At 28.5% G+C, this 21,892-nt stretch overlaps 2 protein-coding genes and 1 long non-coding RNA gene across 3 annotated transcripts in view; 2 read left to right on the forward strand and 1 right to left on the reverse strand.

Annotated features, from left to right (window-relative positions):
* Window positions 1–234: 234 nt before the first annotated feature.
* LOC119685876 lies at window positions 235–4,127 on the reverse strand. Its single transcript, XR_005252833.1, has 3 exons — window positions 2,496–4,127; window positions 2,316–2,429; window positions 235–585 (listed from the first exon to the last, which is right to left on the reverse strand). It is a non-coding gene; the product is annotated as an uncharacterized LOC119685876 (long non-coding RNA).
* On the forward strand, window positions 1,328–5,752 carry LOC119685875 (D-aspartate oxidase-like). Its single transcript, XM_038100275.1, has 4 exons — window positions 1,328–1,924; window positions 1,993–2,116; window positions 2,291–2,436; window positions 5,144–5,752. Exons 1-4 carry the CDS (start codon window positions 1,737–1,739, stop codon window positions 5,691–5,693), a joined length of 1,008 nt encoding a protein of 335 aa, XP_037956203.1. The 5' UTR covers window positions 1,328–1,736; the 3' UTR covers window positions 5,694–5,752.
* Window positions 5,753–7,672: 1,920 nt separating this feature from the next.
* LOC119685877 (ubiquitin-conjugating enzyme E2 W-like) overlaps window positions 7,673–21,892 on the forward strand; it is a 37,296-nt gene continuing 23,076 nt past the window's right edge. The window contains exon 1 of the mRNA XM_038100277.1: window positions 7,673–8,019. Coding sequence (XP_037956205.1) covers window positions 7,996–8,019 — 24 coding nt within the window. The 5' untranslated portion in view covers window positions 7,673–7,995. The remainder of the gene's footprint in view (window positions 8,020–21,892) is intronic.

Genomic DNA, 21,892 nt, shown 5'->3' on the forward strand with positions numbered 1-21,892 from the left:
ATCGCATTATTACTTCGTTAATGAAACTAAGCACAGGGCCGGATTCGGAAGACGCGATTGTCAACTTATATGCCCAAACTGCAAAATTTTTTATTATTGCGCACTAAAAACTGAGTTCACCCCAATGAGTTAAAAAGTTTCTTAACCCTATATACCCACTAGACTGAATCTATACCATCCCACATATATTTATATTATTTAATTTTTTTTTTTAAGTACATGCTTATACAAATATTTATTGTATCTTTTCTTATATAAATTTAAATAAATATGTAAATTTTATATGCTCTCTGATGTTTGTATATTAGATGAATATCATGATGGATCATGCAACTATGCGATTGAAACTCTCTCGCCACCAAGTTTTATTAATTTACATAGAGAAAACACATTCCATCATCATTTTCTTCCTAATTGGTTTACTTCAGCATCGAAGCTGTCACCTTTCTTTAGTCTTACTCCTGACTAGGTGTGATGTTTGCTTGTTGTGTCTTTAAGGAACAGTCAAAATTTATTTCAGATATCCACAAAAATAAGAACTAGTTGCTAAGTAAGCACGGCAGCTATTGAACCCCTATTTTCCATCTGCAAAACAACAACATTAATATATTGCAATCGTTTCAAGAATTGGAGTTATATCTACCGGCAAAAGAGTTACTATTTGCATAAATTAATATTTAAAAAGTAAAATATTTTAATAAATTTTTTTTTATAGGTAAATTGTTAGGATAAAATATCATTGTTTTTTAAATATCTTTTTATGGTAATAAAATACATACTTTTAATATTAATATTTAATGTTATTATATATATAAGTTTTGAGTTCACTTACTGTTAACAGTATTTTCGTTACTTAAAGGCTTTTTGTGAACTTATTGAAATATATTATTTTGTTTTTATATATATATTATTTTATTTATTTATATATTTATATTTATTTATTTATATTTAATTATATGTATTTATTTATAGATATTTATTAAAAAATATTCATTTATTTATATATTTATTGCTGATGCATTGAAATTATAAAATTTTATTTAATAATTTTAATTTCATTAAATTCTCATTTTTATTTATTATTTTTAATATTATTCAACTGTATCATCTCTTAGGTTTCTTCGTAAGGACTAAACTACAATTATTGTTTTTGCTTAAAATCGTACTCAAGTGCATTAGGTGTCGTTCCAAGAACTATAAAATACAATTCAATCACTGTTTGATTCTAAATAAACAATGAATATAATGATCGTGTAAGCTATGTCTAAACATTAAATGTTACTAAACAATACATAGACTAATTCTTGATAATACCCAAAATTAATAGCCCTAAAATTAAAATAAAATTTTATTTTAAAAATAAAATCGCACCACCCACAATGACTGTTGGGTGTGTAAATATCGATACTCATGCTTATTACAATAAAATCACATCTCTAAAAATTTACCAGCTGACCATAGTCACTCAAAAGTTTGTGAAAGCCGCAAAATGATAGAATTTAATCAAATAAACTAAATGTACACAATAATTTATTAAATACATAGAAAATTAAGTGATAAGCACTTCAACACCTCAGCGACAATAGATTGTCGGCAGCGGAGAGATATTAGAGAAATTCTTATCAAAAATGCAGTGTTAAAATGCTTGGCACGGGCTCTCAATGATCAGTTGGTGAAAAGAAGTCATACGGAGCAGTCGTATAAATTCAAGTTTCTCTAAAACCAAAGACAAGAAAATGAATTTCGGTGTTTTGGGCAGTGGCATAATTGGGCTTACGACAGCTTTGGAATTACAAAAACACTATCCTAATGCACAAGTATCCATCATAGCGGATAATTTTAATGAAGACACCACAAGTTATGTGGCTGCCGGCATATTTCGTCCGAGCACCAGTTTTATGGGGCCGACAGTCGACATAACACAGTGAGTATTTGACATAAACTGTTATTCTCTTAATCTCTTAAGAGTTTTAATTAATTCTTATTGAATAGAAAATGGATTACAGATGCGTTCAACTACTGGGATGAAATACGTCGTTCGAAAGAAGCGCCACTTGCTGGTGTTTGCCAATTATCAGGATACATTTTCTCCAGCATTTCACCAAAAATTACGCGTGTGAGTATATAAGAAAAATATTATTTTGATAGTAAATGATTTTTTTTATAATCAGATAACGTTAATCACCGCTATTAAGCAGTAATCAAACTAGTTTTTTTTTTGCTTTATCGATTATATTTAATGTTTATTTGGAAAATAAAAGTAATAAACTAATTTTTTAAACATTTTTAGAATCATTTCATAGAAAAACTATTACCAATTTATCGTCAAGCTACTGAGGAGGAATTAAAACTATGTCATGGTGATTGGAAATATGGTTCCTTCTTCACTACTTGTTTAACCGAAAGTCGTCTGTTTCTGCCATATGCCACTAAAAAGTAAGTACGGTTATTAATTTATTTCTACAATACTTATTAATAATATGTATTTCCTTTACTTGATACGAGTAGTTGGGTATTTGTATGAAGTATAGACTCTTTGTAATCTTTCGAGTTAGTTTTAGTTCAAACGTACTTTTAATTACTAGTTACATGTTGTTGAATTTTAAATTAAATTAAAGTTAAAGTACATTTTATATAGCCTTAATAGAATACATATCATTAGTTAGTGATGCGTCAAAGTCCTCGAGCATTACGATGTTCGTTCAGTTCAAGTTATTCTGATGGACTTGGAATGAAGCAGTTTACAAGTTTCGTACATCTTGTCGAGGATGCATTTCTGCACCTTACCAATTTCCTTATTGGACCAAATGCTCTCTGGGAAATTGTGCGGTAGTATACCGATCTTCTTAGAGCGAACAGTCTCTGCTAGAGTAGGCTTTGTACAGAAGTCTTCGGAAGAAACGCTCTGTTTAGCCTGCCCCACAGATACCGTTGCCACCTCATTACTGCGATCAGGTTTGCCCCGTGTAAGGTCTCTACTTCCTTCATCCTGCTGAAAATCGACAAACCAGTTGCAGGCACTTTTGTTTTGTTATCAACTTTTTTGCCCTGTAATGCAATCCGCTTTGTCGGTTTGGAGCTCGATGTTGGTGTAGAGCTGTCCGATCGGGATCGTTTTAGTATTGCCTGTCCTTCGTTACTTGCGGTGGGCGGCTTTACTGCCAAGGACCTTGCTGTTTCCAGCAGAATGCCCTTGGCAAGTAAAGCCTTCAACCTTTTGTATCCAGAGCCGAATAGCTTCACTCTTGTTTGAGTCTTTTTGGTTGGACCAGGCTCAAGAAGATCTCTCTCCTGTTCCGAGGTAATGGACATTCCAGCCGACTTCTGGCTAAGTGGAATGTTCATCTCTTCCGGTTTGTCGGGTAGAGGACCAGGTGCCCCCTTCAACAAGTCGTGGTCTATTTGTTCACTAACGAAGGTACCATGTGCCCCCTCGGCCAGTGATGAGTTTTGGCTTTATAAAGTCATATTTTGCACATTTAAAGGTGTGCAGTCCATAGAGTTTAGTGTATTTAAATCCATAAAAAAAGTAAATTTTAATAAACAGTGCAGGTTGGTCACCCATGAGCGCCCCATGAGAAGGACAAATTGAAACCGTAGGTTGGCCAGACCTGCTACGGAGTTCGCTATTAAGCTTGACTCTACCCCGTCAAGCAAGTTCGCCAGCATTGCTGTTCCACTGTGAGTTTAGGGGGTTTGTTTGGGGCAATAGGTTTGTTCGTACTCCAGGCTATCAAGTCCTAGCCTTGGGAACCTGGAATATGAACAGACCCTGCCCTAGGGAGTTTTTCTTTCCCCCCGCCCGACTATCGGCGACTCACAAACAGCAGAGAAATGACCGTACTGAAGGCGAGTCATTGGTCTGATAGATAGCCGCAGTTTCCTAAAAGGATTGACCTTTTATTCACTGCAATATTCTTAATATGATTCTTAAGTATAAAAGTATTGTATTTCGGCCATCGTTGGGCAGTATAAGATTAAAAGTCTTTGAGCTCCCTTTTTTTACTGACATCTGTTCGCCGAACTGTTCGCCTTTAAAACCATTTCAGGTTTTTATTAACCTAGGTTTACATTAATGGTCAGTCCAACATGAATTTTGGACGTGGTCAATGCACTGACTACTTCCAACTTGTACCTTTTTTGGTGTTCCATTAGATTTGCAGCGTTTATGCCTATTATTACAATGCGCCATTATTTGAGCTGAAGTATGTTTTGTTGCACGAATGTGCCACTAACATTTCCATACATGCTTTTCATAATTCCAGATGTAGGCAGCAGGTCAGCAGCAAAGTAACTAAATATTCATTCACTCTTTGTCGCTGTTAATGTCTTCATTTTCCAGAATTATATAGTGTTTACATATTTCGTTACTGCTTTTTGTAGATCCGTTACTGCTCTTTGTAGATCATCGTTAGCCTTTAACTTTCATAGATGTTTTCGATTAACTACCTCATCACCAAGTAGATCAGAAATTGTTTAAACTAAAAACATATAAAAAAAATTTTAGAAAAGCATAATTATATAAATGAAGAGATATATTAATAATAAATTTTTTGTAAGATTAATAAAATGTTGATATATTCTAAAATTCGACATCATACATATTGATGAACTCTATAGCTTCTTAAAAACATTAATATTAATATAATATTAGTTTAAAATATTAATATTAATAATAAAAAAAAGGTTATTTTAATATTAATATTAAAAGAAGTCTATATTAATATTAATAGTAAAAAAAATCTAACAATAATAAAAAAAATGTAATTTTATTAAAAAATTTTCATTATAAAAGCAAACACAAAAAATATTTACCCCCATTTAGGGGTTAATGGTTAATTTAAAATATATTTTTGATATAATAAAATTTTGATTTCCCTAGCAAATAGTAAACAATATAGATTTCTTAGCAAACGCGTAAAAGTTCTAAAATTAATTGTCGAGTCCAAAGTTTTAACATGAAATAATAAAAATAAGAAAACGGGAAAAGATCGAAAATAATTTATGCAATTTACGGCATCATAAATGCATAAAAATGTGAGATTTCAATATCTAATCTTAATTATGACAATAAAATATTTATGAAATTTTGTGAATAATCACAGCAATAATTGGAAATTTAATTATTGTTTTTTTTCCCTAGATTTCTAGAAGCTGGAGGTAAAGTAGTTCGCCAGCACGTACACTCATTTTCGGACTTGAATGAGAAATTTGATGTCGTTGTAAATTGTACTGGACTAGGTGCCAGAGAACTATGCAATGATCAGCAATTAGTTCCGATTCGTGGTCAAGTTTTCAAAGTGCGTGCACCTTGGATTAAAACAGCGTTTTATGGAGATTATGACACATATATAATACCTGGCTTTGAGACTGTTACACTAGGCGGTTGTCGACAATTCGATAGCTACAACATGAACCTTTGCAAGTATGACTCAATGGCTATAAAAGAGCGCTGCTACGAAATGCTACCCAGCCTGAAGCGTGCAGAAGTTGTTCGTGAATGTGTTGGCTTGCGTCCGCATCGCGCTATTGTGCGAGTTGAAGGTGAAAAAATTAAACGTGCCGATGGTAGCATTCTTAAAGTTGTACACAATTATGGACATGGTGGTTATGGCGTTACCACAGCTCCTGGTACATCACAACATGCAGTGCAGATTGTGCGCGATATGATAACGAGCAATAGTAAATTATAAAATATTTAATCAATATAATAATTTCATGTATATATTATACCTTTTATATTTCTTTAAACAATTTTATTAATCCCAAAAATATTTTAATCCAAAAATAACACAAATTATAGCATTTTTTATTATGTACATAAATTGTTAAAAATTTTTTAAATAAACAATATAGGTAATTGTTGCATAAACCTAGTATTTTATTTTTTGGTTTGCTAATATAATATGTGTATTGACGTTCTAAATTTCCGTAGCAGCAAAACAACATAAAATAATAAAACCTTTTTTGCTTATTTCTTAATATAAACAAATTAATTTTTTGCGCTTCATACCCACGAAAAAAAATATGGATAACTTATCGATAAGTTTCAGTGTTGCATTTTAAACATCTTCGAGATTGTAAAAACGTAACACTGTGTGTTATGATGTAGCAACTTAAAACGATACGTTTGAGATAAAACTAGTTAATTTAATATATCAATCAATTTCAATTTTTCATAACATATATTGCTTGACAAATATTTTGTCATAATATTACATTAATTATAAGTTTTTTATTCCTCACTAATTGTCTGAATTGCTTGTTAAACTAATCGCAACCAATTATAAATAAACGGAATTTGAAAAAATAAATAAACAATATTATATATTGTATTAAAATGTTTCAATTTTAATCTTTTTAATCCATTACAATATAATGAGATTATTAATACGTTTTTAATAGTGCGTTTACAATGTGAGATTAAAAGTTTGTAAAAGCGGCTTCCGATATTATTTTAATTTAGTTGTTAAATTGTAGATTTGCAAAAATGAAATCTCCGTTTGGTCGCGATGAATTTAAAGTCTCGAATGGTTATTATCTAATAGTTTTTACGATATTTGAGGAATTTTAAATAAAATGTCAAAAGCTGTACAATAGTTATACATTAAACAATAAATATTCTAGGGTAAGTATTGTAATATTTTTGTACATACTTCCAATATTATTTATATTATACTATATTAATAGTACATAATTGAAATATTATTTATAAATAACGTATTATTTATAAAGAGTAACCATTGAAGTAGCCTTTCAAATATGCCTTTCTTGATATGGTTTGATAAAAATACAGTTAGAGTGAAAATTGTTGCTTTTCTTATTTCTCGTCAAAGAAGAAAATCCGTTAGGTGCAAGAGGTAATGAAAGATTTTATGATACATATTTAGATACGTTGGAGTTCTAAGCAGTTAGTAATTAAATACATATACTTTTTGTGTATTGGTTAACTAACTACAATATAAGCTACCAAACTACTGCTGTCAATGTGATGATTATAATTAATATAAGTTCTTGAAATGAATGAAGATGTAATAATGTAAAATCGATGGAGTGAAGCACACACCAAAAGTGTGATAGAAAAGTCTTTTTAACAAATTTTTTCTAACCACAATTTGTTAATAATAATTAAAATTATTTTATTTTTTTATTATTGTTATAAAATATTAATCATTTGTAAAGTTTATTTTATGAAATGCATGCCATGGCTAATAAAATACATTGTTCATAGGATAATAATAAGCTTATTATTATGTTGAAGCTACTTGAGCAGGTGCACTTGAGCACTTTTACTAAAAATTTGTTATGAAAATTTTATTACTTAAAACTAAGCTTTTAAATTTTTTAAAAATTATTCAAAATTTACTTTATAAGCAAAATAAAAAAAATATCAAAATGATTCGCTATTGTACAGTGTACACGATATACAGTAAGAAACAGATATTATTAATCTTGTTATATTAATTTTAGATTGTAGATGTGTTATTATAATGTTTTGGTGATATTTGGTGAATTCATTTATTTTAATTAGCTTTTTCTTATACATTTTACGTCAATATAGCCTACTTCTCAAGTTAACAGTTTATAATATATCAAATAAATAATTTAAATATAAAAAAAACTGCATTTAAACCTGTAATTTTTAAACAATAACATATCAAAATTAATTATAAAGGAAATAAAAATGTTAAAATAATTTATAAATTCGTGTTACGATATTGTTAGCAAAGTGCGCAAGGTGCTTACGTTATATTTTTATAGGTTTCGTTTTACAACACTGACCAGAAGTCTACAATAAAATTTAGAGAATATTTTCATATCAGCTGTTGTGCTTTCTCTTTCACGCACAAAACTAAACGTCAATTTAGAATTATAAAGTTAAGAAAAGTGTAAGCCAAACGGCTGAAAATAAAATTTAATAGAAAACAAAATTGTGAAAATATTTCAGTATTGAAGGAAAAATTTTGAACATTCCCTACAACGAGTACCGTAAGCATGTCATCAATGTCACCAAGTGAGGTAAGTGAGAACATTCAGATCGGCGTATTGTAAAAAATCTGTGAAATTGATGTTTTTGTTGATGCGACAAAAACAAACATTTATTTTATATTTTTTACTTAAATAAGTTGGAATTTTATAAATATCTAAATTTCATATATTTCCATAGGACAATATAAAGAGCTTAAAGAAGTAGTAGAATTGTTTATTAATATATCGAATGATGCGTCAACTTCCAAGTTGCTGAGATTTCTGAAACATGAAACTATAAATTTAATTTCTGAGAAATGTGGGGTCTGTTTTTGCCATAACCATATGTGTATTACACAGTTGTTTCAGTTAGACTATTAATTTAAAAACAAAAAAACTGAACGTATTGTAGAATGAAGAAGAATTTTTTACGTGCTGCTTACATTAAGGCGCTGCCTTAAAGGAGTGGCTAACGAAAAGTCCATTACACGAATGTGAATGCACTGTCACAAATGCTCCGCGTGGATCAGCCTTAGCAAATAAGCTTAACGCTTTATGCAAATTAAAATCCTGAAGGAAATTCGTATTAACTCAACAATTAATCTCTTTTGTTGGTTGCTAAATTCTTCACATCGCATTTTTTCTTTGTCTGCTCATTTCAGTTTTAATATTTATTTAAAGATAACAATCTAGCATATTTATGTACTCGTAATATTATATATATATAGTTTCAGTTATTTGATACTTTAATGCAATAATATTGTCTTTTATTTTTAGAATAACAAATCTGTTAAATGTGCATAATCAATCCAATATGTTATATCACTTGTATAATCATATTAAAAATATGTTTATACAATAATGTGATAATACTAATAATCATCTTATTGCTGTATTTCACATTAGAAATGAATATTGACTTAATATTTATATTAGTTGCATTGGTTTTGATATACTTCTCATTATATTCTTGTTTAAAAACATTTTAATTAATTGAAATTAATGAGTTCGGTACATCCAAATTGAGAAGATCAACTTTGGTTCTTGTTGTTAAGGCACTGACAACAAGAAAACGAAAGGAACACACCATAAACTTAAGTTTAAAGGAAAGAAATGTTGAATGAAACTTTGACGCAGAAGATAACGCTCGAGGAGTTTCTGTTGGAAGGAGTAACAGGCATTTTGTTTTCGGCCGCAGTAACCTTTACTTAAATATAGAAGATAAGATCATTGTAGTTCTTATTGGGAAGAGTGAAAAGGATTTGGTCTTTTTGAAATACGGGCATCTCCATGATTTCACTTACCCGCTGCTTGAATTTATGTTCTATATAGATAGATATTGTCTATCTACAATCTATAATTCAATAAATATGATAAGGTTAGGGGACGAGTAGCGCCACGACGTACACCCGGTAGTATCTTGAACCGTAATCTTTGTTACGTTTCAATTGCTTAAATCAAAATATAGTTTTTTGATTTTTAATGTTAGCAAATTTAATTTAATCTAAGTTTACCGAAATTATAAAAAAACCTATATTCTTACAGTTAAAGCAACATCGCTTTAATAGCTGCTTTAATAGTTAACTTGAAGTTAAAGAGTCATTCTCCAAAAATATTGCCGTAATGATGCACCGGACTAATCTTCAATACTTCATGGATATAATGATTTTAATAAAATCAATCTTAGAATCTCTAGAACCATTAACTCTGTCAATAACAATTTTCAAATACATATCACTCATCATTTATATGTATAAATATTTAATTTCCTTTAAATGATTTTCATCTTTAAGTTCCATCATGTGATTTTTATATTTCTGTTAATTAATTACCATCTAATGTTAATATATATCAGCTCTGAAAATTTATAATTTTGACATTGAAAAGTTGCTAAAATCATTATTTTCACTAATAAGAGCCTGTTTTAGGGATTAACCGTATCAATGAGTTTTCTCCATCTGCTTCTGTCCCTGGTTGCCTATTAGTTGTTAGTACCAGCGACGTCCATCTTCGATCATATATCTCAATATAATCCCGTTCATTCAAAGCTGATTAATTTGAGTTACATAAAAAATCGATAATCATTTTTTTTTTGCAATCTAAGTACATTCTTGTTACCAGATTAAATTGGTATAGTGCATTATTAGAATTTTTCTTATACAAAGTGAGATCCTGCTCTTGGACGTGGATTCTGAATGTACCATTTAAATGCAGGTATAGTAGAAAAATGACTTCTAATACTTCAATAAATTATTAACCTAATTTATCGTTTTAGGAGGTAGTTCAATTTCTTCATAATTTTCGATTTGCTGTAGGGTTCTAAGAAAAATCTTCTTGATGTCTTCATTAATAAATTAAATCAATATTCAACAAATGACTTCAACAAAACATATGTTATCTGCAACCAACATATTAGCTTTTATTCCAAATAACACTAAGAATTCAGAAAACATGTGTGTCATCTTTGATTATTCGTCAGAGCTGTTCTGGTCTCGATTTTTATGTTTTAAAATATTGCAAAAGGTTCATGACATGTTATCAATTTCAAACTTTTTTGTCATACATACAATTTGGAATGAGGAAACAAAATTTTTATTTAACACATATTTTACTGAAGAGAAATTGATAATTTTATTACAAATTTTTATTTAAAAAATACAACAATATAAATTATATAATTTTATAAGAATTTTGTTGCTGTTATCAATGAATTTTAAAAAATTATCAATTTTGTTTTGCATAAAATTGCATTAATGTGTGTTAATTTGTTTAAGTCTTAAGCAAATAAAAACTAAAACCGATTAATTATAACAATTCTTAAGGACTGTTGGTTTATTTAAAAACCAATTAATCACAAAGCATCAAATACTTATTTTTAAACATGTTTCATGTTTTTGAAACAGTAATCAGTTTTTGAAACAGAAATCATTTTATCAGCCAATATATGTTAAATTTAATTTAAACGAAAAGTAATAAAATATATGAGAATTGTTAATTATTCTTTAAATTTATAATGTTTAATTGGCTTAAGGAATTTATAACACTTTTTTTTTAAATGTTTGACAATCTAAACACTCCAAGACTTCTGATGGGTTAAAGTTTTAAATATGAACCAATATATCCGTCAATGTATGAGCTATCAATATATATGCAATTTTGTCGAATACATCTAATAACGCCAGCTTTATTGAAACAATAGATTGGTATCTGGTTTTAATGAAATAAAAACCCATTTTTATATTGTCACTAATAGTCTGCATTATTAGGTCTCCATCTTCTTGAGAGCGTATTAACATGTATTAATTGTTTATATTGAAATTTCCTATTAGATTTAATTTTAGGAAATACTTAAATTTCGTAAGGTTTTACTGTTATTAATCCTTTTGATTTTTAAATTTTAAATAGAGTTTCGGCTTGTCTTGTTTGCGTTCCAACAAAACAAACTACTTTTTCGGTTCATCTTCTTGAACCGGGATATACAATAGATTGATGTTCCGGGATAACATAGAGAGTTTTAAAAATATATAAAATGTGCTTGTATTGTCAATTATAATCTTACTTATAATATATCATCTTTCTTAGAGGACAGTATCACCAGTATCCACTAATCGCTTATATTTGAATTTCCTAAAGGTCTTACTATTTGTCTTAACTATTGCCGATTTTTATAAATTTTAAGTATATATTACAAGTACATTTATAAATGTACTTATATATTAAACGTATTAAACGTATATATAAGTATATACATAAATATAAACATTTACCGGCTCGGTTCCGGTTATTATTCCAACAAAAAAAAAATACGTTTTTATCCGTATTCTGTTCAGTTTTTAACGTATTTGTATGTTATAAATCTAACCTACTTATTATCTTTAGTAATGGCGTTTTCGATTGGTGAATCTCGATTCGATCTATATATACTCTCGATCTCTAAAATTTTGTTGCCTAATCGAACATTTTTAGAGTTTTCTAACACTTTTGTACTAGTGTCAGTACACATTGAAATTCGAAATAAAAATTGCACTAAAAGTGAATCTCCATTGAATAAGTTACCCCTGACTTACCAATCGAAAAGTAAGTGAACGTAAGTGAAATGTAAGTGAATTACATTTTTCCTATTTTATTATTAAAAAGTATTCTATATATATATATTATCCTTCCAATTTATGAACTTAAAAAAGGAACTATTTTAGGCAAGACGATACAGTGTCTTATATGATAGTGCGTTTTTGTTTTTTTTAAGAATCTTTGTCATAGAAAGCTTTTAAAAATTTTGACCTATTCGTTAGGGAAAATATAATGAATTGTCAAATTTTTCAATTCTATATGAAGTAAATGATATATAACCTTATTCAATTGAGATTGACTGTGATGTTTTGTGGAATTTCATACAATAATTTAGATTATTATTTCACCTTTTCGAAAAAATGTAAATTTGTCATCCATTTAGTGTATTAAGTCACTAAATGGATGTGTAAATATTTAAAATTATTCAATAAAATATGAAATTCCTTTAAAATATCTCATTTGACATGCCAGTGAAAACTTTTACTTTCCTTTGTTGACGTGACATGTAGTAATTTACACTTTTCGCCCTTGAAAAGAAAGTACATATTTGCCTATGAGGAATTTGCTTTACATTTGTCTTACATAATTTTGTAATTTAAAACTTTTTATTTCAAGGTTTCAGAATTGCATTGCTAAGTCAAAAGTAAAATAAAATCGGTAATACTGAAAAATTTGTTTATAAAGTCACCTAAGGGAACAAACAAACTTGACCCAGATTTTCAGAAAACTTTTTCGAAACTTATGATTATCTATCTTTCTGTGGTCAAAGTAAATTTTTAAAACTTAAGTAGTTATAGATATGTGCCGAGTTACAAAGAAAGACTGTGTCTTCTTCAAAAAAACATTTTTATTAATTTGAGATTATCTACTTTGCATTTTGTGTACATGAACTTCGAAATTATATGTATCCAGAACACCTGAAGTTGATAAATATTCATTTTAGTTTAATATATTTCTATAATATATTTTCTAATAGCCAATACACTTATTCAAAGTGTTTCCATCCATTACATGGATTTTAAATCCATTAAATATTATACTGGGTCTTGTATTAGTTTCCTACATTCTTAAGGTACAATTTTATGAGATCTAATAGGAACAAATGTCCAATAAACTTATTCAAAGTGTTTCCATCCATTACATGGATTTTAAATCCATTAACTATTATACTGGGTCTTGTATTAGTTTCCTACATTCTTAAGATAAAATTTTATGAGATCTAATAGGAACAAATGACCAATAATCTTATTCAAAGTGTTTCCATCCATTACATGGATTTTGAATCCATTAACTATTATACTGGGTCTTGTATTAGTTTCCTACATTCTTACGGTACAATTTTATGAGATCTAATGGGAACAAATGACCAATAAACTTATTCAAAGAATTTCCATCCATTACATGGATTTTAAATCCATTGACTATTATACTGGGTCTTGTATTAGTTTCCTACATTCTTAAGATACAATTTTATGGGATCTAAAAGGAATAAATAATTAATGACATAGCCATGTTGTGAACATGGATACATTAATAATGCGCTATGTCAAATATCGATCTAACAATTTTTTTTGCAATATCTGTTAGTGTGTTTTAAAAAACCATTCCAATTATATATGTGATAAATGACTGAACTACATTCTCTGTCATAAGCATATTTTTTTTATTTAAAGCAATACATATTTTCTAAATTTTCCTAGTCAGGGAAGGAAGATAAATGTACTGATCTACTCTGTCACTGTCCGAGATTTACCAAAATGATAATATATCCTTTCGGTTTACCTGTTCTAAATAGTATTTCAATTATCAATAAAGATATTATCCAATTTATTTGAGCAACAAATAGTTTTGGTAAGGGAACTTATATACTATATTTTCTAAGTCAGTTAAGGTCTAATAGAGTTCATAATGTGACAACTTTAATTAGTGTTAAGTTCTAATTGGTTTATAATATATGTGTGTGTGCAGTAATATTAATTTTTTATTTTAAAATTAATAAATGTTTTTATATATTAAGGTATCTAATTGGAGAAATCTAAGCATAAATTTTATTGCATTTTTGCTGCTCAGTCACTAATTGAGTAAAGACCAAATTATGGATGATGTGAGCAGAAATAATTCATTCGAAAATAAAATATCAAAAAGAAAGACTCATTTGATTCAAAAAATCACGTTTTTATTTAAAATAGAAAATTTATAATTTGAAAGCATTGTACCGAAGTTCATTAAACGATCTTATTTAGCAGAAATATTTATAAAATAGAACGTTCACATTAAAATTATTTTAATGTTACATATATTTACGGTATATGTATATAAAAATATATATAAATATATAATTATTGCTTCCTATATTTATCTATTGTATACATCACAAAAAATATATTTAAAAAAAATTATTTATTCCGTTTTTTTAATTAAATGATTAAATGATGTATAATATAAGATCTAGCTTTTCTATACGTGATCATTTTGTTTTTTTTTTATACTTTTGTTGTATATAAAAAACTATAAATGTCATTTATAATATGAGTTCTGATTATATATTTCTATAATGCATGTTCTAACTACCTCTTTATAATTAAAAGAAAGAAAATATATTTATAAATATTATAAGTAATTCTCGAACGGATTCGATAGAGTTTTGAAAAGTTTCCATTTAAAGTTTCATTTCGTGATATCTCCAGTGTAGTTCACTAACAGTTTTTATATTATTATTACCAATCAGTTTTTTTTTATTACAAACAACTGTCATTATACCAATTTTTTATTTATTATACTAGTATATAGCAAAGTAAACAAAATATATATTAGTACACATCGAAAGTTCAAAGCTTCAACAATTTTTAAAAGGGAATAGAACTATAACTCTTGTTAGGAGTAAAGAGGAAAAAACTTCATTTTATATAATTAAGGTTAATAACTTTGAATAAAGAAAGGTGATATTGTAGGTATTGTAGGAGTAAGTTAAATTGATTTCCAATTAATTAGTTAAACATATGTATGGTAGTTTGCTCCCAGACTAGGAATGAAATCGTCATTGTTTTTCGGGTTCATCAAAAATATCGATTCTTTGCACTGGTAGTTTAATACAATATATACGATAATTAATTTAAATAATAAATCAATAATAATGAATATTTGTGAGAATCGAAAACAACTTTTGGTCAATTGTTAACTCTTTCTAAACCTTAGTTTTAGCCGGCAAATTTGAGTACAGCAGCCTGAAATTAAATTAAAATCATTGATAAATCAAAAACTAGGACTAAAAGTCGCACAGCGTTATCATCAGTACATACTTTTTGGAATAGAAGATCTTTTTCGAATATTTGGGAATATTGTGAAATATTTATCACCAGGGTTCTTTAGAAATATGTGGTCTTTGCCCAGCTTATACACGGCGGCGACTTAACACTTTAGGTGCCCTCATTCTTGAGCATCTTGGTCAATTACAAGTCCTCCTACTAAACAGCATTCTAAGTTTTGCCAAAGGTTTTAAGTAGTGTTAAACCCAGAGTTTACTCTATATACGGTAACACAATAGACCAATAGACCTAAGTGGAGCCACTATGGTTAACCGGTATAATCTAACCTAACCAATTGGGTATATAATTTTTAAACTAAAAAAATATTGCAATTAAGCTTTTGTATAAGAAATAATGAACAAAACATATGTCCGGTTTTTTAACTCGCTTAAATCCATGATAGAATAAGACAAGGAGCTTTACATTAAGAAAGTATGAAATATGCATTAAGATAACGCCTCTAAAAAAGCTTACAGTAGTTAATTTAATTATTGTATAACTGTGGAGAAATATTTTCTATTTAGTTATATAGCACAACAAGTCAATTTTTTAGTGATTAATGTTCAATAATATTATTGATTAACAAATTGCTATAACTTCCAAATTAAAACAACATAAGTCATGCACTGTTTTGACTCTGCGCTTCAAATTTGGCAGGATATGGGTTTAAACTGTGGTGCCTGCAGTTTAGAATATTATTAGATCTCGATTTAGTTCTCAGAAATATTACCAAAGTCCACTGATTATAGATATTCGTTAATACTCGACATAGCTGCATAGTCAGCCCAAAAATTTAATTAATTAGAATGTTAAAAAAAATGTTTGTTGTTGTAATTCAATACTGTTCAAAAACCTATGAAATAAAAATTTTTAATATTCAGTTTTAGAAATAAAGCAATAAATTTCAAACATTACTTAATTAATACAAGCTGAGCTACCAGACCGTTGACTCTTACATTTATCAAGCGTTTGATAGTTAAATTATTTAAATCAAATTATTTAAATCAAAGTAGTAATAGTTTATTTAAATCTCAGATTACATACCTTAGATTATGTATATATATATATATACACCTATAGTATTAGGTGTGTAATAATTTGCTTTATGAAGGAAGTCATATAGATGTTTACAAAAGTTAAATCTGATGTTTGAGCTTATCGATTATCATTTTGATAGTGTGATAGTGATATCACTTGAGTGATATGCATTTACTTGATTGGTGTCCGATTTGATTTCTGAACGGCGGTACTGCTGTTAATGAGTACATTATTCGTTCATAAGGTAAGTGTTGATGTATGAAGACGTAGTCCAAGCTCCATTACCATTTCATGCAATACTTGTTAGTACCGTGACTATCAAACCTGCTACATTGAAGTGTACATAATGATATTCTATACCGGACCAACCAAAGAATCTCTTTAAGATAATTGTTTCCGGTTTCCTGGAAGTGCGTAATGGCTGGTTAAATGCTAATTTAATAAAAAATATTGTTAGAATTTTGTGATCTGTGGTCAGATAAAATGATGAGCAAACATTTTTTTTTTCAATTAATTTAAATTTGTATTATTGAAGTATGAAATGTATATAAATAATTAAATAAATAAACAAAAGTTGTACTGAAAAAGTCTGTAGTGGCACAAAGGCATGTGCTGCTCCGTTGTTCTTTGTGTTCGCTCGGTTGAGTAATATATCGGTTGCACTTCCTTGATGTGCAAAATATTATGTATTCGAATGTTGACTGCGTCGTTGCATGTTGCAAGTGTGACTTAATGCAATTTTGCCCGGTAGTTGTTGGTGTCGTACGAGTGGAAAATCGAAAGCCATTGCGGAAGTTGATTTAATTTTTGGAAAAACTACAAATGCCGCCCACATTTGCCACAGATTACGTGCGCCAGTTGCGGGTCTTGGATTGGTTTTTTTGCAATTTGTTTACTGCACGTAAACAAATTTTATTTTTAAATAATTTTTTTTATTTGTTTTTTTTTTTTTCAAATGTTGTTACGTGTTAAGCCAAAACAAAACTGCAACAAATTACCTTGAATTTTCACCAACTCAGAAGTGTTGCTTATGCTGCTCTTAAGGGTCTACTTAAGTTTTGAACGAATCAGCAGCATTTCGTGCTTAACTCAGCTGAGCTGTTGCTGGAGATGCGTTCCAGAAATCCCATATACATATCCCATTTGGCATATGTGTATCTTTTTGCTCAAGCGAATGAGTCAGCAGTGAATACCCTGAACGCGTTTCAGACAAAAGATTTTTTACTATGAGTTTGTGTTCATATGAGTTTCTGTATGCGTTTCTGTACCGGTCTTCGCTCTCAGTTCGTTGTGCTCACGCCGCCTTTAGTAGTACTCTGCATCCAACTTGCTTCGCCCCAGACGACGCTGACGATGGCTGCTACGTCGACTTATTCTGTGGGAGTTCATTTCGTTGCTGGTGTCTACGGTTGGCATCAGTAGCGATTTGGCACGCGAATTTGCAAAGCGTTCGTCTGCAAGCAAAAATCGGGCTTCGATTTGTTTTCAGTGAAGATTTTTAATAAAAAACTACAAATAAAAATAAAAATTATAGTTTATAATTTTGTTTTTGTAGAAATCTGTTTTATTGTCTACGGTACATAAAATAAAACAATAATAATTAAAATAAAACTGGGTGAATAGTGAACGAAGTATAAAATGCTGATTTCCATAATATTGTTACGATCGAAAAATATTTAAAAATTTGAAATAATAATTAAAATAATTAAACAATAATTTAATTTTTAGTTATTGTTTTTGTTTTTTTATAACAACAGAGTATTATAGTATTTATGGTTTTTTTTTTTTTGTTAAATTCTATCCAGAAAAATGTAAAAAATTAATGATTTTTATGCATTCCCTATAGTTTAATTAAAAAAAAACTATATAGCTATTTTTTATAAACAAATCTAAAATATCTCATCACAAAACTAGTTTTTTCACTCTAAATGTTTTAAAAATGTTATGACAAAATTTTAATAAGCAAAAACTAACAACGGAAAAAGCCAAAGCCTGTTTAAAATATACTTTTTTTTTGCTTCTCTGTAGTTTAATGAACTATAAATATTTATTTTTAAATAAAATAAAAAAGTATGTTAGGGGTACTTTTTTTATACACTTCAATACAAACAATTGTGAAAATATGATATATCAAATTTGTCAAGGTAGTAAGATACTTTGAATACAACATAAATCACACATATATGAGACGAATTTATATACCCAAGTTTGTACTTCTACATATATGTCTATCTGTCTTTCTATAAAGACGTTGAAATGCAGTCCACACTTCTGTGCCCTGTTTCTGGTTGTTCTACCTCCGAGGTAGAAATTTTATGGTACTGTTGCCAATTTCTGATGTCCTACTTCCATTTTAATAATTTAATGCATTTTTTCAATTTATCGATGCTAATTAATAGTTTTATTATTATTATTTTTAAGGCACTGCTCCAAAATAGATATAATAAAATTAAGATTTTACAAAAAAAAAAAAAAAGACTTTAAAAAGTGCCGTTGTAAAGCAGATATGTCTAATATAAAAGACATTAGATTTTGAGTAATATGTTTTCATCCCAGACATTTATTTGACCGTTTTCTAAGATGCCCTAGTATTGTGAGTTGTCGAATCCCGACAGCATTTATGCTAAATAATATTTAGATTAGACTTTCAGTGTTTTTTTATAAACTATTGTGTAAATTCGGGATACAGAATACAAGTATATTTATTTGTTTATATACAATTATAATAATTATAATTGTTTATTGTAATAATATAATTAATATAAATATAGTCACATTTAAACTATTCCATTTTGAAATTCATCTATAAAACTTTGTATAGGGACTATTATTTTTGCATTATTGAGCACCCAAGTGAACTGTTGCTTATAAATGTATTGCACTTAAATATATGTTAAACAAAATCAATATTTAATAGATAAATGGTGAATTATTGATTTTAAATATGGTTTTTTTTGTGATGTGTATTAAAGTTTCAGCGAAGCTAATAAAATAAAACGTACATAGTAGTTGTTCAAAGTAGTTCTAATTGTTAAATTGGATGTTAATTTAATTGCTAATTTAATAATTTACAGCATTTATAAAGCTACTGTACCCACAAAAACACCTACAACGATTGAACCATATAAAGACCTAGTATCGTTTTAAAGAACAAGTAGAAGTTTGCTTTGTTTGTCTTCAGCGATTGGCATGAAATGAGTCCCGCAATTTCGCTCGACTATCATGGAATCAAAATAATGCTAGAAGTGAGAATTTAAAAGCGTTGTAAGGTGTATTAATCACTGTTCACGTTAGATTCGGTTAAACTGGTTATTTCGAAAATTAAAACCAAATAGCATTTGTCCAGAATAAAAAAAAGGCATTAGGAATTTATCTTCCATTCCATACTTGGTATTATGCCTTAGCTTCAATGAATGAAGTATTAAAACCCAGTTTTGATTGATATTATAAATAAACATTTATTTATGCTTAAGATTTTTATAACAAATCGAAACGAATACAGTAGAAAATATATGGTTTTTAGCGTTTCGAATATTGCAAATAAGTTTTGATAAATCTCTAGAATATTGCCTGTATATAATAGGCTTTATCTGATACTAGCAAATTAGATTGGTTTGTATTTTTAATACTTATTACTTTTAATATCTAATTAATAATACTTTACGAGTAGATACGATCAGTAAAAATATCACTTTTTAGTTCACAGAATCTGCAGGTGTTGGTGCACTTTTGTCTCATTTTGGAAACTAAAATAATTTGTCAGGTAGTTAACAGGAGTATGTTCACTTAGGAAACCAGTTATCAAGCTCAATTTAAATCTGTTTAGATTGTGAATTCTGTCATTTTTGTTATTGACTCGAATAGGTTTTTTAGACTGACTTAGGCCTTTGAAGCTAGACAAGATCGAACAGCTTATATATTATGTTGCTAAGTACTGAAGCAGTCTTACAAAGAGATTGAGAATCCACAAAAGGGTGCGTCCACCTTCGTAAGTTATTTTGTGGTCGTCGAATCCCTCATGACCTGGTATCCAAAGGAGTGTTACTTTATTTGTAATAATTAATTCAAAAAAAGGATCTTCCAGCTTTTTATCACCATAGATGTGAGGGTACAAGTTTGAAGAAATTTTAAAGCTGCCTTGCAGTTCTTGCTTGTCTTAATACTTTAGTTTTAATAAAGTAACTTGTCACTACCACACATTTAGATTAAATTAGTTATTTATTTCTGAGTATATTTCATTTTAAATATACTTTAGTGTCTTATTTTAATTTCAATATTTACACTTCATAGATAACAAATGTGGTCAAAGTGCATATTAATTTTTTGTATTAATTAAATCCGGTTTTTTTCAAATATCCATTAGGTAGCTTTCTAATAAAATTGCTATAGTAACTATTTCCATTAAATAACAAAATATACAATTCTATTAGAATATTTCTTTTTTTTATTTTTATTCTAATAATTTTGTTAGTAATATATAAATACATTATACATATAAAATATAAAATATATATATATTTCATTACCACTGCTAAAAATACATATTAAGTCCATTTTATGACAGAAGTCATTCGCAATTTAAAGTAAAAGATATTTTGGTTTTACGAACATAAATATTTATATAAATAATTTATTTATGAATTCAAATTTATTAAAATAAAAAATAAAATCTTAAGTTATTTGAAATATTTTATTAATGTGTATATATGTTAATGTGAAAGTTCTTTGCCTTTCTAAATTAAAACCAGGTTTTGCTAAAGTAAAAAATTGTGTTAAAGTTTCAGATAATAAACAATAAAAATATCTGTAAAAAAAAAATAAATGAGATTGTCATACATAGTGTAAAGGTCTATATTAAGTTTTCCGAAATATCGGTAACATAGCAATGGAGTTATCAAATGCGGCATAAAGTACATATGTACAATATATTCTTCACAAATCGAAATACCAATGTTTGTCTGTCTAATTTGTTTAATCTATCTTAACACAAACGAATATCTCAAATTCAGTTCAGACGAATGAATGCATTTTTGTGCATAAACATTTGAAAAATAGAATTAAAACATTTGTCAGAATGTTCCAAATTCCTTCTTCTTCGTATTTACCACTACAGTCCAGTGTGAACCTTGGCTGTAAAGAAGGTTGCGTAACGGATGTATTTTTTCCGATGCGAGGATGCTGTCCTTACGATCAACCACAAACCTGGAAGATTTTTATAGCTAGAAAGTTTTCACAGGTTATACCGGCTTTGCGTGTAGGTGAGGTTGGTTGTTGAAGAGGCTAGGTTGCGTATTCGCATCACTACTCCATTGAGGCACACAGTTGTGCCCCTTGAATCACATGTTCAAGATTTAAATTTAAAATAAATCACGTGGATATGCTATATAAATTGAATAATCAGATTGTTTTCATTATGTTTATAAGCATTTAGTTTTAATAAGGTTATTATTGATCTTTTTTTTAGGAAGGGTTTTCGAATAACAAAGAAAGAAATAAAGGACAAACACAAA

This window comes from Teleopsis dalmanni, chromosome 2, assembly GCF_002237135.1.
Source record: "Teleopsis dalmanni isolate 2A chromosome 2, ASM223713v2, whole genome shotgun sequence".
Lineage (NCBI taxonomy): Eukaryota > Metazoa > Arthropoda > Insecta > Diptera > Diopsidae > Teleopsis > Teleopsis dalmanni.

Excerpts from the sequence above, each read along its gene's own strand:
- LOC119685875 (XM_038100275.1), top strand. The coding sequence starts at position 1,737 with ATGAATTTCGGTGTTTTGGGCAGTGGCATAATTGGGCTTACGACAGCT. Across the intron at positions 1,925-1,992 it reads CCGACAGTCGACATAACACA|AAAATGGATTACAGATGCGT; the intron begins GTGAGTATTTGA and ends CTTATTGAATAG. Across the intron at positions 2,437-5,143 it reads CTGCCATATGCCACTAAAAA|ATTTCTAGAAGCTGGAGGTA; the intron begins GTAAGTACGGTT and ends TTTTTTCCCTAG.